Raw genomic sequence first — 17,564 nt, forward strand, 5'->3', positions numbered from 1 at the left:
CCCTGCCCATTCATAAGGGACACTGGCCGGGGGGCTGGAGCAGGATCTTGGAGATCCCAGACAGGTGCTGGGCATCGCCCTTTGCAATGCTGGATTGTGAGGTGATCCAGGGATCCCTGGGGAGGAGCAGGAGCAGCTGAGACAGTAGGGATAGGTTTTACCCAGGGAGTCTGGACACAGTCCTTTACTGGCTGGAACAGAAGTATTTTTAATACTTACCTTAAATATTTTAACAACTAGTACGACTGTGTCAGTATGTTCCAGCCTTGCCAGCCCTGCTACTGACCACAGTGCCAAAGTGATCACTTGGAATCCAATTTAAAGCCACATATTTTATTGATGTTCTTCATGGAAAATACAGAGCCACACCTGGCGACCTCCCCACTGTCCCCCCCACTGACCAGTCAGCCGGGAAGGAAACCCTTTTGCTCCCTTACCGTGTAGAGCCTCCAGGAGGCTGAGAGTGACAGGACTGGCTTCCAAGCTTGAGCTTTGGAGTCAGGAAAGAGGCAAGGCCTGGATTGCCCAGACCCTCTCCCTGCTCCCCTTCCACTCCCACTGCTGAAGTGTGGCCGGAACGGAGGTGGAGGACGCCCACCCACTGACCCCCCCCCCCCCCGCCATCCAGGAAGCCTAGGCTCTCCTTCAACCCTCTCTGCCACATCCTTCTCCTCCAAGTGACCTTGCCCTGTTCACCAGCATGATGGCAGAGTGACCGTTTTTTAGAGGGTAGACGTCAGTGCATAGGGACAGTGACAAACACTCCTGGCAGCAGGGATCTCATCTTGTTCATCACTGTATACCAGTGCCTGATAGAGACTTGGCACATAGTTGGTGCTCAATAAATGCATGTAGGATACATGAGTGAATGAATATAGGAGGGAGAAGTATGAGCCGATGGCACCATTACTACATTAGTTCTCTAGGGGGCATGAAGGCAGGACCAAGATAAAGTTCTCCCAAGCTCTGCTCAAGAACTCAGTGTGTTGTGCCCCAATGGCTGGGGTCGCTGTGACCACCAGCTGGCCTAGAGCAGACTGGATGGCAGACTAGCCTTGGGACCCAGTCAAAGGGGGCCCTTGTATTGTCCCCACTCCCTCATATGCTCCAGGAGTCTGGTCTTCTGGGTCCCAGAACACATAGCAGTACCCCCATCCAGAGCCAGTCAGCACTGGTCACACAATGGCACCCCTACACTCTGTCTCCCTTTTCCTGAGCCTCAACTCTCCCAATCTCACTCCTCAGAGTTGAGCGTGATCTTTCAGCTCTGTTCTACCCACCACTGCCCCCACCTGCCCCTGGCAATGCTCCTTCTCCCCATCCTCAAATGCCAATTCCCTCAACTAGCATTAATACCTAGTAGTTCTGTCTCTCAAGAGACATCTTGCAGAGGTCCCGTCATGGCACAACGGGATCAGTGGCATCTTGGGAGCACCAGGATGCAGGTTCAATCCCCAACCTGGCACAGTGGGTTAAGGATCCACCGCAGCTGGGGCTTAGGTTGCAACTGCAACTGCAGCTTGAATCTGATCCCTGGCCCGGGAGCTCCCTATGCTGCAGGGCGGCCAAAAATGAAAAATAAAAAATAAAATAGAGAGACATCTTGCCCCTAATAATCAGGAAGAGAACACTGGCATCTGGAGGTGCAAAAGGATCTTCCTTTCTCTGATCCTATGCAAAAATTCTTCCCACAGCATGCCTGCCAGGTGACTGCCTATTCCTTCTGGACTATCTCCATTTGTAAGATACTCACTACCTCCCAGGAAATTGTCACACACCCAACAGCTTTAGCTGCTAGAATATCCTTCAGAAATGAACCCACTTGCTCCTCTCATTTTCATTCCCCAAATAACATCTGTGACCCTCTCTCTCCCCCATCCCTTAAGCATTATTTCTCTATTTTCCTAACAATACCTCTCTCCATCTCTCTCCCTCTTCCTCCCTCCCTCCCCACCACATCCCCTTCTGTACAGTTATGTCACATACACTCTCTCATTTATCAGGATCTCCCCTTCCTTTTCCCTTCTTCCTTGCCTTCCTAGCATCTGGCAAAGACCTGGAGGCTGGGCCAATGGGAAAGGCTGGAAGAGTGCCAGAGAAAGGAAGCATCCAGCCAGGTCTTGGATTAGGCTGGGTGGCCAGCTGGGGCAAGGTGGACAGGGACAGCAGCTGGAAACCCCAGGCCATTGGCTGCTGTCTCCCAGAGAAAGAGCCTTGCAACTTGGGGGCTGGGCAGTAAGCTCCTGAGTTCTTTTTTCTTTCCACCGTCTACAATTCCACAGAGGGGATGAGGACACACACCCCTCCTTTGCCAGCCTCACTAGCAGTTGGCAGAGCTGACTTGGCTGCCTCTCACCCATGGTAATTTTAAACATTTTTGCCAGCCTCCAAGTCCTGGGGAGCATCATACCAGCCGTAAGAATCCACTCCCCACTACTAACACGGGGCTGAGAGGAAAAGCTCTAGCAGGTAGCAATGATGACATGAGACTTGGTAGAGAGTGGATGAGCCAGACAGACGGGGAAAGCAGGTGCCCCAAGGGGGAGAAACAAAAGCCGAGGCTTCTGAACAGTTAGCAGCCCCCTGGCTGGCTCATGGGGAGCCTAGCAATGCCTGGGTGGCCATCTCTCCTCCTTGTCATGGTCCACCAGCCAATGCTGTGCTCTATATGTTCAAGACCAAGGATGGATGCTAGGACCTTACCAATCCAAAGCTGTAATGGGACACGGGTGGAGACAAGAGTACTGTGGTCTTACGTTCCTCAGGGGTCAAGACGCACACACAGAGAAACGATGGGAGTGCCTGCTACTTGTCCCGCTGCTTGGAGCTCTCACTTCCGACATTGAACATGGGGATCAGCAGCCCCAACAGCCACCTCTTCCCGAAGACCTCCTGTAAGTTCTTGCGCCAGGGCCGGGCCCTCACGGCCACCCCCTTCCGCACCTGGTGGCGGGTCTGCCCCCGGAGGATCAACAGCAGCTGATGGCAGCAGAAGCCAGCGCAGGCCAGGCCGATGGCAAACCAGAGGTAGAGCATGAGAATGACGAACATTTCAGAACCGAGGACAGCTCCTGCAGGGGTGGGGGCGGGGAAACACCAGACTCGCTTTACACCCAGGCCACGTACAGAACTATGATCCAGGCGCTTAATGAGATTGATGCTACATTTTGTAGGAGTCTCCGCGCTGCAGCCCTGCAGCCCGGGAAAGGAACTAGTTGTCCTAACTTTTTCTGCGTGCTGAGGCAAGAAAGGAGAACTGAGGACATGGGAGAGGAGGGGGATAACATCTATGGGCAGCGCCTAGACGCTAACAATCCCTCAGGGTTGGTGATGCCTGTCTCTCTCTGCCTTCTCTTTTTGGGCCAGAAACGGGGGAAGGGGGTTTTTCTCAGGAGGAGAGAGGGGTGAGCTGAGGACCGTAAGAGGGGGCCCATGTCTGGGCAGCTGTCTAGACTGCAGTGCCTTCTCTCTTTAGAGCTGCGAGCCCTGGGAGGACTCAGGAAAGTGACAGCATGATGGAGAATGGGACCTAGTCATCAAGAGAATAAGTCACGAGCTTCAAGGCAACGCAGAGGAGAATTCAGTCATCAGTGTTACAAAGAGAACAGTATGGCCACTGGGCCTTCCAGCCAGAGCTGTCCTGTCAGAGCTTGCTAAGGCTGGAAGAGGCCCCCAAAGGCATCAGTCTAACCCCTTGCCTTGTGCCAGACCTCCCCTAAGCCCCTCTAAACTTACAGCACTCTCCATGAGTGGTTTAAACATACGCCGAGTAATTGATTCCTTGCTCTTCTTCAGAGTTGGTGTGGACAGTCCATGCTAGGTCTGAATCTCCCAGCTCTGTGACCTTGCACAAGTTTCTGAACCTCTCCCAGTTGCGGTTTGCTCATAATAGAAAATGGACATAATAATCACGATTCTGTAGGATCGCGTGACTCAGGGGAAGTGTGTGTGCAGTGGCTGGGGTTCTGGTTCGCTCTCAGAGCAGCCTTCACCACTGAGCATCATTTACAAACAAGGAGACTTCCTCCAAAGGGGGCTTGAGTTTAATGCCTAAGACCGTCAAGCTTTCTCCTGCTCCTCTCCAGGGCTTGGAGTCCTGGCTGGGCTGCAACTTTGGCAGCCTTGACCTGCCCAGCAGCCAGGGTGGAGTGCCCAGGAGAGAACTCAAAAACCCTCTTCAGCCCCTCTCTCCTGCAGGCGAGCTCACCACCACCTCCTCCTGAGATGAGGTACCTGCCAGAGACCCCATCTTACAGCCTATTGAACCTCTCTGCAAAACTCAGCAGATCCCTCCCTTCCCCAGCTTCCCCTGACCACCAGGCTTCCGTTTCCAGACCCCTGAGGGCTGGGCTCTTAAAACTTTTCCAGTCTGGAGCTCCTATCCTGGTGCAGCAGAAACAATCTGACTAATAACCATGAGGATGCAGGTTCGATCCCTGGCCTCACTCAGTGGGTTAAGGATCCGGCATTGCTGTGAGCTGTGGTGTAAGTCGCAGATGCAGCTTGGATCTGGCATTGCTCTGGCTGTGGTGTAGGGCAGTAACTGTAGCTCCAATTGGACCCCTAGCCTGGGAACCTCTGTATGCCATGGGTGCGGCCCTTAAAAAAAAAGTAAAACTTTTCCAGTCTGAGCAGTGGTAGACCCAGCAGCCAGAAGGAGGTGGACGTGATTCAGGTTTGCTCATTAGCTGTCTTGCCCTCAGCCTCACAAGCTTTGATAGCCAGTTTCTCTTTGCAAACTTGGGGACAAATAAGTCCCGCTGCCCAGGGGATAAGAAGCTCGGTTCAGCTGGCATTTTGAGGAGCCTCTCTGCTTGCCCGGGGGGCACCCGTGGGACAGAGCTCACCTGGGGCTGTGCCATGCCTCTGACCCACTTCTTCCTCATCAGCACAGGTTGGTCCAGGCAGCCACATGCAGGATGAAGGATCCTGGGACCAGGGTTGCCCTCTGGGGGGCAGGAATGCTGCCAGGCAGAGGTGGCCCTCAAGCTGGGATATGCAAACATCAGAGCTGTCAAGCAGCTTAGCCTGAGGGACAAGCCCGGACTGATGGAAACTGTTTTCCACAGGCTTTTTTTTTTTTTTTTCCCTTTTGGCACTAAATCAAGGCATGCGGAAAAAACCTGGTGGCCTTTCCCTGGCCCCTCGCAGCAGCTACAAAGGGCTATTCTGGGCACCTGCTTTCTCTAAAAGTGTTTGAAGCTGCCTAGCCTGGCTGCCTCAGCTCCCCTGAACTATTTAATAATAGTTATGCTTCTTTTAGAAAATCACAGAATTTTCCTCACGGGTCAGAATGGTCACACCATCCAATCTCCTCGCCCCTGCTTCCCACCTAACACCTATAACACCTTTGGCAGATCACCCAACATCTATATAATAGACATCCGGGGCAAGAGGCTCCCTCCATCCCAAAATGGCTCTTTCATCAAGAAGCAATTTCAGGAGTTCCCGTCGTGGGGCAGTGGTTAACGAATCCGACTAGGAACCATGAGGTTGCGGGTTCAGTCCCTGCCCTTGCTCAGTGGGTTAACGATCCGGTGTTGCCGTGAGCTGTGGTGTAGGTTGCAGACGCGGCTCGGATCCCGCGTTGCTGTGGCTCTGGCATAGGCTGGCAGCTACAGCTCCGATTCGACCCCTAGCTTGGGAACCTCCATATGCCTCGGGAGCGGCCCAAGAAATGGCAAAAAGACAAAAAAAAAAAAAAAAAGAAGCAATTTCAGAGTTTCGTTGTGGCTCAGCAGAAATGAGCCTGACTAGTATCCATGAGTATGCGGGTTTGATCCCTGGCCCCACTCAGTGGGTTAAGAATCCGGCATTGCCACAAGCTGTGGTATAGGTTGCAGATGTGGCTTGGATCTGGCGTTGCTATGGCTGTGGCATAGGCCACCAACTGTAGCTCTCATTTGACCCCTAGCTTGGGAACTTCAATATGCCAAGGGTGTGACCATAAAAACAGCAGAAAAAAAAAAGCAGCAGCAGCAGCAACTTGAGAGAGGCAGTCCTAGAGAGGCAGTGCAGTGTGCTGGGAAGAATATGGATGCTCTGGAGGCAGAGCAGCCCTGAGTCTAAATTTGGGATTGGAATCATACTAACTGTGTGATTTTGAAGCAACTTAATCTTAAGCCTTTGGTTCCTGAACATTTAAAATGGATGTAGTAATACCTCACAGATGTGTCCTAAGGACTGGGTGAATTGACTCCTACATAGTCGGTAGCACATAATAGTTGCTCAACAAACATTAGCTGCTTTTCTCTTCTGCTGGGCTTTCTGACACCCAGCACACTGGCATACTAATCCAAATGCCAGGACCCAGGTCAGGTGGCATCATCTCCACTTCCTGAATGGGAAGAATTAAGGCTCAGAGAGGTGACACAAACCTGTACTAGTCCCATGAAGCCAAAAGAAAGGACAGCTTCTAAAATCTAACTGGCCCATCTCCCTCCTTTCTGGCATCAACTGAGGGGGTGTGGGCAGCAGCCACCAGGAGACCCCACACACACTTCTAGCTCACAGGGCCCACACTCAGAGCCATCCCCTGCTCTGGTGGCAGATCTTCCTCAGGGCCAGTACCACAGTTGGGGACAGCTCTGTTAAAGGATTTGTCCCTTTTTATGCCCTCCTGTCCACCTGGCCTCCTGAGCAGATGAGAGAGGGGGCACCCTCAGCTGTTTGGGTTGAGAGCAGGGGCAGAAGGGACAGGAAGGGAGAAGCTGGACAGGTGAGGTGCGTGTCAGGGCAGGAGCGCGGAGGGCTGGTGAGGGGAAAGATGACAGGTTGGCAAAGGAGGACCATGAGACGGGAGAGCTGGGGATTAGAAATCATGCGTCCTTTCCCTTGTGGGTATGCTGAGGAGGTAAGTGATAGTGGGGTGATTTTTCTGCTGGAACAGGGATCTGGGCCCCAACTGCCTGACTTGGTTCCCTCCTCAGATCAAAGCAAGAGGTCCCTCTTCCTTACTTTCCTATCTCCCAAACCGAGCACAGATGGACAGGCTTCAAGCCCAGGCTTATCTCACATCAAACCATTTCAAGCTCCTCCCTTTGGAATCATCCATTTTTATGTGATGAAACTACTTGGAAAAGAAAGTGGAACCAGGCTTTCCTCATCCCTCCACCTGCCTGTGCTCACACTCCACCCCCTAGCCCGCCCACCTACCCTCCCCCTTCCTGGTTATTTCCGTCCCGGCAGCCTTCTCTGCCAGCGCCAGGATCCAGAAGGCCCGAGAGCTCAGAGTTCTGGGCCCAGCTCAACCACCAGCCCTCAAGCCAGCCCCCATAGCTGGCTCCTTCCTGGGTCTCTATGTTCCCACTGCCAAATGGCACCACGTTCTATGCCTGCGAAGGACGGGGCTACAACCCCAACCAAGACTGAAAGGATGGCTCCCCCAGGGTGGGGCAGAATTTTAAGGCGGTCCAGTCCAGGCGGATCAGGACAATGTGGGGTTCTCAGCGGAAGGAGCTGCGCTCTGTCTTTCTTTGTCCCTGAAAGGTCAATGGGGGAGGAAACGTGCTGGATTCCTTGTGCTGCTGCAGGTTGTCTAAAGACCTGGGAGGCTGGGAGTTCCTGTTGTGGCTCAGCGGTGGTGAACCCGACTAGTATCCGTGAGGATACGGGTTCGATCCCTGGCCTTACTCAGTGGGTGAAGGATCCCGCGTTGCCATGAGCTGTGGTGTAGGTCACAGATGCAGCTCGGATCTGGCGTTGCTGTGGCTCTAGCATAGGCTAGCAGGTGCAGCTCTGATTTGACCCCTAGCCTGGGAACTTCCATATACCGTGGCTGCAGCCCTAAAAAGCCAGATCGATAAATAAATAAATATCTGGGAGGCAGGCTAGAGGCAGCTGCTTGGAAGTAGTAAGACCCTGCCAGCCATTTAATCCCATCTGAGCCCCAGTTTCTTCATAAAAATGGGGATAACAATATCATATACACCGGTGTGCATGCTACCAGGGTTAAGAACCAAGTCAGTCAAAGGCCAGGCTTGGTGGAGTGAAGGAAATGAGGTGGGGGCAAATTTCAAGGCCAGATTGAGTGGTAAGAACTGCCACCAGGAAGAGGGGCCCTCTAGGCCTGGTATCAGGGGCCTCTCCTCGGGGTACACTAAACAAAGGACAGTCCTCACCAGGATGCCCACAGGAGCCCATATGAAGGCCCACATGCCTGGCTCCTGCTTTGTGGTGGGAAGATAGAGTCATTAAGTATGGCGGTGTCTCCAACCAGACCCAGCTCGGAGCCATCTGCAGATGGGAGAACAGCCTTGGGGCGGGGGGTGTCCATGTATGGTGAGTAGGAGCACAAGGCTCAGTATTCTGCTGGGGCTGGCCTGGCACCCTGCTCAACTGTGGTTGGTTGGCAAGACCTTTGAAGGGCAAGGTCCTTGGAAGAATGCGTGAGCAAGACTGGGGTCCAGGCAGAGGAAGGTCGTAGCTCGGGCATACCTCACACACTGCGTGGAGGGATGGCCAGCACTCAGCAATGCCTGGCACAGAGCAGGGGTAGTACCTGGATCACCATCATTCTAAGAGCAAATGGACAGGGGCGAGCAAGGAGGAGATGATGAATGAGGATGGCTGGCGGCAAGGAGGGAGGATGCCAGATGAAATACAGCTTGTCCAATTAGTTTGACTTTCAAATAGACAACAGTAAAAATCTTTAATATAAGTAAGTCCCTTGCAATATTTAGGAAATACTTATACTAAAAAGTTATGCCTTATTGTTAGTTTTTTTTTTCTTTCTTTTTTGTAGGGCCACGCCTGCAGCATATGGAGGTTCCCAGGCTAGGAGTCCCATTGGAGCTACAGCTGCTGGCCGACTCCACAGCCACAGCAACCCCAGATCTGAGCTGTGTCTGTGACTTTCACCACTGCTCACGGCAATGCTGGATCCTTAACCCACTGAGCAGGGCCAGGGATCAAACCTTTGTCCACAAGGATACTGGTCAGGTTCGTTACTGCAGAGCCACATGGGATCCCCTAAAAAGTTATGTGTTGTGGATCTGAAAGGACAGTTTAACTGGACACCCTGTATATTATGTGCTACCTTGGGGCTGGGATGGGGGGTCCTTGTGTAGAGCCCAATCTGCCTGCCAAAGCCCACTCACCAGAGAAGAACTGACTGATGGAGGTGGGCAGGAGCGTGAGGAAGGCCAAAGGGTGGGCGAAGGAGATGGAAAGGACTGCAGAGATGTAGGCCACACCAGCCACCATGGAGTAGAGACAGGCCAGGGAGGTGTAGAGGCAGAACAGGACGAAGTTGCGCATGTTCCTGCTCCCGATGCAGTTGCCAGTGAAGAAGCAGTGATGATCGTGCCTCAGGGTGACTCTGGCGCACACTCGGCAGAAGTGTGTGCTGGGTGGGGGGCATGGGGCCCTCCTGGCCACAGCTCCCTGGCAGGCGTCTAGGTCGTCCGGGGAATTCTGGATGACCAGAACGTAATTGCCCAGGGCGTTGGTGGAGAGGAACAGGAAGAGAGCCCCATGGAGCAGCGCGGGTGAGAAGATCCGAGCGGCAGCAGGGTCCTGGCGCATGCTGGGCAGGAAGAGGAAGAGCTGCAGCACGAAGGTCACCAGGGAGATGCACAGGAAGTAGGCAGGGGCCACCACGTTGAGCAGCCTCAGGGCCAGCATCTTTGATTACATTCCTAAAGGGCCCAGGGTGAAAGGAAGACTTACTGGGTGTCAGAGGGCGCCCTACAGCCCTCCCAGTGCTGTCGGTCTGTCCTGCCCCACGCAAATCCATGTCCCTCGGATCACCCCTCCTCTCATCCCCAGCCCGTGACCAAGCAGGCCTGAGACCTCGAGACCCTCACGGCTCTAAGGGCCAAGCCCTGACTCCTGGTGCCCGCCTCTTCGGTTTTTGAGGGAACGTGGTGCCCCAGTGCCCTGGGGTCAGGCACATAGAGAGCAGGGTTGGGGCTTGTTCTCAGTTTGTGGGGGGTGGGGGAGGGGGATTGGACCTTTGCTCTTTTATGGCAGTGGAAAGAGTGCCCAGGTTGGGGCTTTCTCCTTCAGACCCCCTGGGAGGAGAAAGCAGAAGATTTGGGGTGGGGACAGAGAGAAATGACCTACTGGAAGTCCTGTTTCACCTCCCCCCCACCTCCATTTGGGCAACACTCAGGGACCTTACTGTAACCCAAAGGCTTTGAGGGTATGTGTGCCAGTGAGTCCCATGATGTTTGTGTGGAGAGGGGTGTTTTCCTTGTGTGTGATTCTGTATGTGTAATCTGTGTGTGTCTGGCTATCTGTGTTGTGTATGTGTGTATCTGTGTGTACACAGAGGCAGCCGCTGACACCTGGCTTTTTAGAAAAATCAATTACAACAATCGATAGATACATTCACACAAGCTCTTAGGCAACGGGTGAGATGGGGCGGGGGGGCGAGGCAGGAATTCCTGTGCCAGCCGGCCCTGGTCAGCCCATCTCTCCGACGCTGGCTGCCCTGGCTAATTTCTTTGCAAAAAGCGTTTTCATTTGAGGCGATGAAATTAAAATCCCCCCTTCGCGCCAGCCTCCCGCCCTCCTGGAGCGACAAACCCAAACAACCCCGTTGGCGCTGAAACCCTTTCGATGCCAACAAGCTCGCTCTGGGCCCAAGAGGGGCTGCTCTGCCAACCTTTCAGCGGATCGACCCCAGCAGCCCTGGGTCCTGCCCAGCTTTGGAAGCCTTAGAAAAATACAATTTGGGCGCCCGCGAGAACTTTTCCAGGGGCTAAGGAGTAGGCGAGCCCAAGGCGCGAGAAAAGTTCTGGGAAGGCTGCTGCACCCAGGATGGGCGAATGCCACGGGGCCTCCGTCCAGGCTGTCCCGTCGCGATTGGGTGACTGGTCACCTTGGAGTCCCCTTTGCAGGTGCCAGTGTCCCTGGGGACCCGCGGCCTCCGTGGGGAATGCGGGCCTCTCTCTGCCACAGGGGCTCGGCTCAGGGCACAGCCCGGGCTGGTCACTGGGGACTCCACACTGTCCCCCCTCCAGGCGCTCCCGGGGGCTGCGGCGGCGCTACCCACCCCAGGGAGCCCGAGGCCCGGGCTCCGGTGAAGCAAGTGTCTTCCCCACGCCGGTCGCCAGGGGGGCCGCGGGAGCAGCCTCCAGATGCGCCGCGGCGCCTGGAAGGCTAAGGATGGGCTGGGGGAGTGAGGGGCGCACGGCGAGCAGCAGCAGCCCCGGCCCCGGGAAGAGGGACCACAGAGACCGCCCGGGCGGCCCGCGGGCGCGGAGAGCTGTCGGTTCAGCGCTGGCGCCGGCCTCGCCCGCGGCGGCGGGTGGCACAGCCGAAGCCCTAGCGAGACAGGCAGCGCGGGCGGCCGCCGGCTTCTCGGCCACCGCCTCCCGGACGCCCGGGAAGCCGCCCCCCGCGCCACTGCCGCTGCCGCCACCGCCGCACCGCCACAGAAGGTTGGGGAAATGAACTCACCAAGCTCTGGTCGCGGATAAGAGGAGCCCTGGACGCCGGCTCTCGCCCTCCCCGAGGCTGCAAAGTTGTGGGCTCGGCCCCTCTGGCTCGCAGCCTCCTCACGCTTCGCTTCGGGCACTGGGCAGGTAGCGGGGGTGTGGGGAGGAGGGAGCGGGCAGCTGCCGTCCTCCCACTTGGGCGCCAGCGAGTGGGGGCCAGGAGACGGCGGGAATGGCAGCTGGGCACCCCCCAGCCCTGCCAACCCTCCCTTCTCCTCCTGGGGGCGGCGCTCTGGCCACCCCTCTCAGCATCGTGGACTTGCCCCCCTTCCTCCCCTCGCTCCTCTGGAGCAGGCTGGGGAGCCCGCCTGACCTGAGCCCCTGGTTCCAGCCGGGGGCTCTGGGTTCAACCCTGCTGTAGATGCTCTAACCATCGTCTGCTCCTTTCCTCCCCACCGTGGCTGACAACCCTCCCTGCTCTCCCTTCTCCGGAGGAAAACCTGGGGGCTTAGGAGCTCAGCTTGCCAGGGGCAACACCCATAAAGAACAACGTCATTGTACACAGAGGGGTTGGGAGTCCCAACTCAGGAGCCTGTCTGCCTGGGTCTGAATAGCCATCGTTCCCTTCTGGGTGATCCTCAGATTGCAGTTTTCCCATCTGTAAAACAGAGGTGTGAGGATTACATGACAAAAATATACGTAAAGCCCTTGAACCGGGCCTGTCCATAGTGAGCACTATTTGAACATTAGTTTATAATTATGACTCTATTTATTTGGCCCTTACTGTGAATCAGGCCCTGTGCTAAGCCTTTAGCATAAGGCAGCTTTCTGAATCCTTTCAGCAGAAGCTCCATGATCCCCATTGTATGAATGAGGAGGTTGAGCCACAGAGAAGCTAAGTCACATGCCCAAGGACATAGAGTGGGTAAGCGACAGAGCCTGGATTTGAACTATTGCACCTGCTCTCAGCCTCGACACAACGCAGCATCACCCTGAGACACAGAGGAAGCTCTGATTTGGGGAGAAGGGAGGACAACTGAGCAGTTTATCCCGATACAGAGCTTGAATAGCTTGGACCAGGAGCTTCTGCCTGGAGTCCTGCCCCCACCTCTCAGTTTCTAGTTCCTTTCTTTTTCTGACCCACTAGTCCAAGGTGGGTACCAAGAGGCACCAAGAGGATGGGGACAGTTGGCCAGTGTGTGTCACATAGAGGCTGGGGGAAGCAGAGAGAGCTTTAGAACCACTGCAGGAATATTGGTGTCCCTACCACCTCAGTTCCCTGGGCTGTCAGGGCTCACCTGCCTGCCCTATGCCACTGCTCTGGGTGATGGCAAACATTCTAAACAGTTGTGCATTGCTTTCTCAGTTGATTGATTAAAAAGGGAGCAATCCCTTAAAATAAGGACCATATGCTTATCAACTCAGCCTATATTTTTAAATCCTCAGATACTGTTTTCTCCGTATTTTATCCATGTGCATTAAAAATAAAAAGGGACCAGGAAACCTTTTCGTGTTCTGAAAGGCTCTTACATAGAAGGAAAGAACAGCTTGCGAGGTGCTGGTCTCTGGGAATCCAATAGCCCCTGTGAGTTCCGGTGGCCACAGGGCAGACACAGGAAAGCACAAATGGCCTTTTTTTTCCCATTAGAGCCTCTTTGTGTCAAGATCATGGCTGTCTAGACCCTTTTCACAAGCTCTGCCTGTCTCTAACACTGGCTGGGGAGGGAGAGAGTGGAGCACTGGTTTTGGCTGTGTTGATTGAAGATCTCCATTCCCTAAATACCTTGAGAGTCGGGCAGTATTTCTAATTTTATTTTGCATATGGGTGTGTGGTGGGAAGGTGTGTGTCTGAATTTGTGTGTGTGTGAGGGGAGGGAAAGAGAGAGAGGAGACGCTATACAAACGAACAACGAACGTGGGAAGATGTTGGTGGGGGAAGGGAGCGTCAGCCAGGAACGAGACAGAGATATGGCCTTGGAAAGGCAAACGAACAGGACCAATTATTTATTTACAAATAGAGTTTATCACTAGAAAACGACATTAAAGCTGCAGCTCTAGAGCTAATAGTTCTTCCGCAATCCCTCTAAGTGAATTGGGTAAGTGGAAGTACCGCCAAATGTTATTTTGCTTTTCTCACTGGGTGATTATCCCTGACAAAATCAATAGGGAAGGCAATTTGAAAACTTGAATTCTGTCCCCTTGAGAATTAAGCAGACTAAGAACAGACACTTGGTTGCCGCTTACCAGCTGTGGGACCTGGAGCAAGCCACCTAACCTCTCTGCTCTCAGTTGTTCCTACCCATAAAATGGGATGAAGATGGTACCACGCGGTGATGGTGATCACGTGGGATCCGACAGGACAGTGGACAGCGTTAGCTTCTTCTTTGTCCTGTCTCTCTTCTGGGCTGATATCTTTATCCACGAGAACATCTTGTCTTTCTTAGGAAAGTGAGAGCTCCTGGTCTACATTGAAAATATTTTGGGGTCTCCTCCATATCTCCCAACACTATGATTTGCCCAGAAAAGACAGAGTAAAAGTGTATCCGTGATGAGTTGTTACCTGTCTTGTCTGAGAGTTTTTGGAAAAGCTGTGTTCCAAGATCTTTGAAATGTCTGGTGAGGACATGCTTCCCATTGATCTTGCATTCCGTCGCCACCCACCCCCACGATAGTCTCATTCTCCATAAACGGCGTCAGAAACTAATTTATACACCACAGTCTCCATCGCCCTTATCATATATTCTCATAATTAAGCTATGACTATACCTGCAGGCAATCCCAAGGGGCCAGGAACACAGACAGGCATCTGATGGCTGCCGAGCACTTTCCCAGAAATAATGTGCTACAAATCTTGCTATTTGGTGATGTTATTCGGATAAAATGAATTCCCTCCCCAGTGGCAACCATTCCGTTTTGCCTCAAAACGTTGTGTACAAAGAGAGGAACTCTATGCACTAAGCGGCTTCTCCCTTGGGTGGGGAACCCCACATGTGTCTGCCTGGCCGTACAACACACATGTCTGTCTGTCTCTGTTTTGAACAGAGAACATTCCAAGATGCAAGGGCCACACCTAAGGAGGTTTGGGGGGGGGTGGATTTTCCTTTCATTCTCATGTTTTTATTTCATATTAATGAGGGTGAAGATAGACTGGGGTCTCAAGGTTAACTGGTGCTCTGAAATTAAGATTTTAATAAACATCTTCAGACAAGATACTCTTTCCTGCCAATAGGAAGTCATAGCCAGAGGCAACCACAAAGTGCTCCCCAAGTCTCAGAAGGTTTAATGAGACGCCATCTCTGCCTGCCTGGATTCAACAAACAGACCACTGTAATCTTCCTCTTGGCCAACCGAATACATGAAAATTAGATTATCACAGAATTTCTATTCGGAGGTGGGAATTTACTTGGCCAAGTACATCTTCATTTTAACAACAATAACATTACTTTGATGTAATAAAGTGCTTTGCAGTTTAGAAAGTACATCCACAAAATTAAATTTCATTCCACAAGTCTCTCAACAGCCCTGTAAGGCGAGCTGGGGAAAAAGTATTAAACCCATTTTTCTTATGAGGAAACTGAGGTTCTGAGATTTTCTGCCCTGCTGATTTGCAGGCCTTGCCTATTTTAATTTTCGATTTAAAAATGTGACCTCCCATGCAAAAACCTCATTGATACTTAACTTTTCTGGACCATGTCCCTTGCCTGATACCCTCCCTCAGAGTAAGAGAGATCTGTGTCACCTTGCTTTGCGTAAGATATTTATGTAAAAGTACACAAATAAAGTCAGCACATTAATCAAATGCTCTCACACGCTCTGCTGCTTGGAGCGCTGGGGTGCGGACGTGATGAGGGCCAGTGATGCTTATCATCCCAGACCGCCTGTCAGGGCAGAAACAGCAGGTCTGACTGTCACCCTCTGGGTGACAGGTAAGCTCAGCAGTCTCCCTGGTGATTGATGCATCAGGGTGGAAACCTTGGCTTGGCTTGACCTGGCAGAGCCTCCTCTGAAGTGTTCGGCAGTAGGAAAACGAACGTGATCATTTACCCATTGCTGTGGTTTCTCGGGCAATCCTGGTAGGAATGCCCATGCCTGTGGACCTGGACACTAAGCTTAGCGGAGGCAGTGGCAGCAAGAGTAATTGGTCCTCGCGTCTCAAAGGATGCGGCGGGAGGCAGAGGGAGAGAGAAAGAAGGGGGATGGGGAGGGAAAGGAAGAAGGAAGTAGAAGGCGGAGGGGAGAATGAGGAAAAGGGGAAAGAAAGGAATGAGTGCTGAGAGCGTGGACGTTCACCTGTCTGACCCAACCCCGGTTTACGTCTTCATGATGGAGGGCGCTCAGGAGGCGCGGGAGAGATGAGCTGTCTCCGCGGAGAGCCCTGCCGTGCCAGGTGTCCAGGGTGGGAGGCAAGGAGGCAGAAGGTTGACATCTCAATTAGAGGAGCAGGGAGGGGGACCAGGAGAGTGAGGGCCCTGCAGTGCCCTTGCTGTTCCTAGGACTCTTGGCTATGTTGTTCCGGCTACAGAGCAGCAGGCAGCCCAGACCTCGCACTCCCGAACCCCGCTGCCTCCATCTCCCCACTGCTCCAGCAGAGATGGCCCAGGGCCCAGGGTGGTGTGATGAAAAAAGCGCGAGCTTTTGGTGTGAGCTTTTGGTGTCTGCTGACTTGGGCTGGAACCCTTGTTTTCCCATTCATATGCTGCGTAACCAGGAGCAAGTTCCTAAGCCTCTGAGCCTCAAATACCCTGTCCATTAAGTGGGAATTTTTAACTAACCTGCAGCATTTGTCATGAATTTTAAATGACAAAGATAGCACCTGCCTTTTCTACTGAAATAGTCTTCCAGCTACTAACTACCAAACAATCCTGCCTGCTGCAAAGCATTTACTGCTTCTGCAATGATCCTGTTTGTACGTTTCTTTGCTTCTTTATTGTCTCCTTCCATCAGATAAACTATAAACCTTTAAGGGCAGGAACTTCCCCGTCAGCTTTGTTTCTATAGCCTAGACCCAGCACAGGGCCTGGCACCCAGTGGGTGCTCAATCAATATTAGAATAAGAAACAGTCTTGGGGGGCAAAGGCTACTGAGGGAACTCTGGCAGGGGGTGTGAAAGTCTATACCTTGATTGTGGTGGTAGTTACATAACTACACGTTTGTCCATACTTATAGAACTGAACCCTTCAGGAGAGTGGACCTTACTATCTGTAAATTTTACCCCAATAGCTGACTTTTAAAAATAGGCTAGGGAGTTTCCGTTGTGGCACAGCAGAAACAAACTCGACTAGTACCCATGAGGATGTGAGTTTGATCCCTGGCCTTGCTCAGTGGGTTAAGGATCCAGCATTGCCATGAGCGGTGGTGTAGGTCAAAGACATGGCTCAAATCTGGCATTTCTGTGGCTGTGGTGTAGGCTGGTAGCTGCAGCTCTGATTTGACCCCTAGCCTGGGAACTTCCATATGCTGCACCTGTGGCCCTAATAATAACAATACTACTAATAATGATAGGCCAGAGGGAGCAACAGATAAACAGCATTCCACTAAATCAAGATTGTTATTTACTGACACCTATTCCATGCTCAGCTGCTGGGAGGCCAGGTGCCTCCACCTCAGTCGTTTCATTTAATCTTCTCAGCACCCGGCCTACTGAGAGTCTGATCCTACCTATCTTGTAGAGGGGGAGATGGAGGCCCAGAGTGGTTATGAGATTTGCCAGGGTTGCAAAGCTTGCTGGCAGCAGATATAAAGTTCAGATTCCTTGGTTCCAGTGCCCAAACCTCACCCAAGGTGGTTCCCTTTGTGTTGCTCACACCAAAAGCCTCACACTGATAGAGACATAAAGAGCCTGCTTTTCTTGTGGAGAGAGAACCTGTTATGCTGATGTTGATCTCTTACACTTTAGCCTGAATTAGCCATCCCGAATCTTTTCTCAGCCAAACAGGATGTAAAGAGAATGGGCTTTTTGCTGGAGACCGGAAATCGAATACAATGGGGACTAGAGGTAACACAAAGAGGCCTGCGGCAGGGGACAGGAGTGTCAGCCAAGACCCGAGGGTAGAAAGGAGCTGAAAGAAAGGGTCCAGAAGAGCGGTCAGAGGACAGACTCTGGGGCCAGGTGATCCACCAGTCACTCGTGTGACCTTGAGGATGCCAGTCAACCTCTCTGTGTCTCAGGTGCCTGATTTG

At 52.9% G+C, this 17,564-nt stretch overlaps 1 protein-coding gene across 1 annotated transcript; it reads right to left on the reverse strand.

Moving 5' to 3' along the window:
- Nucleotides 1–314: 314 nt before the first annotated feature.
- Nucleotides 315–11,853, reverse strand: ZDHHC22 (zinc finger DHHC-type palmitoyltransferase 22). The gene is made up of 3 exons (XM_047795526.1): nucleotides 11,407–11,853; nucleotides 9,099–9,638; nucleotides 315–3,071 (listed from the first exon to the last, which is right to left on the reverse strand). Exons 2-3 carry the CDS (start codon nucleotides 9,622–9,624, stop codon nucleotides 2,806–2,808), a joined length of 792 nt encoding a protein of 263 aa, XP_047651482.1. The 5' UTR covers nucleotides 9,625–9,638; nucleotides 11,407–11,853; the 3' UTR covers nucleotides 315–2,805.
- Between the last annotated feature and the right edge of the window lie 5,711 nt (nucleotides 11,854–17,564).

Source organism: Phacochoerus africanus, chromosome 9 (assembly GCF_016906955.1).
Source record: "Phacochoerus africanus isolate WHEZ1 chromosome 9, ROS_Pafr_v1, whole genome shotgun sequence".
Taxonomy (NCBI): domain Eukaryota; kingdom Metazoa; phylum Chordata; class Mammalia; order Artiodactyla; family Suidae; genus Phacochoerus; species Phacochoerus africanus.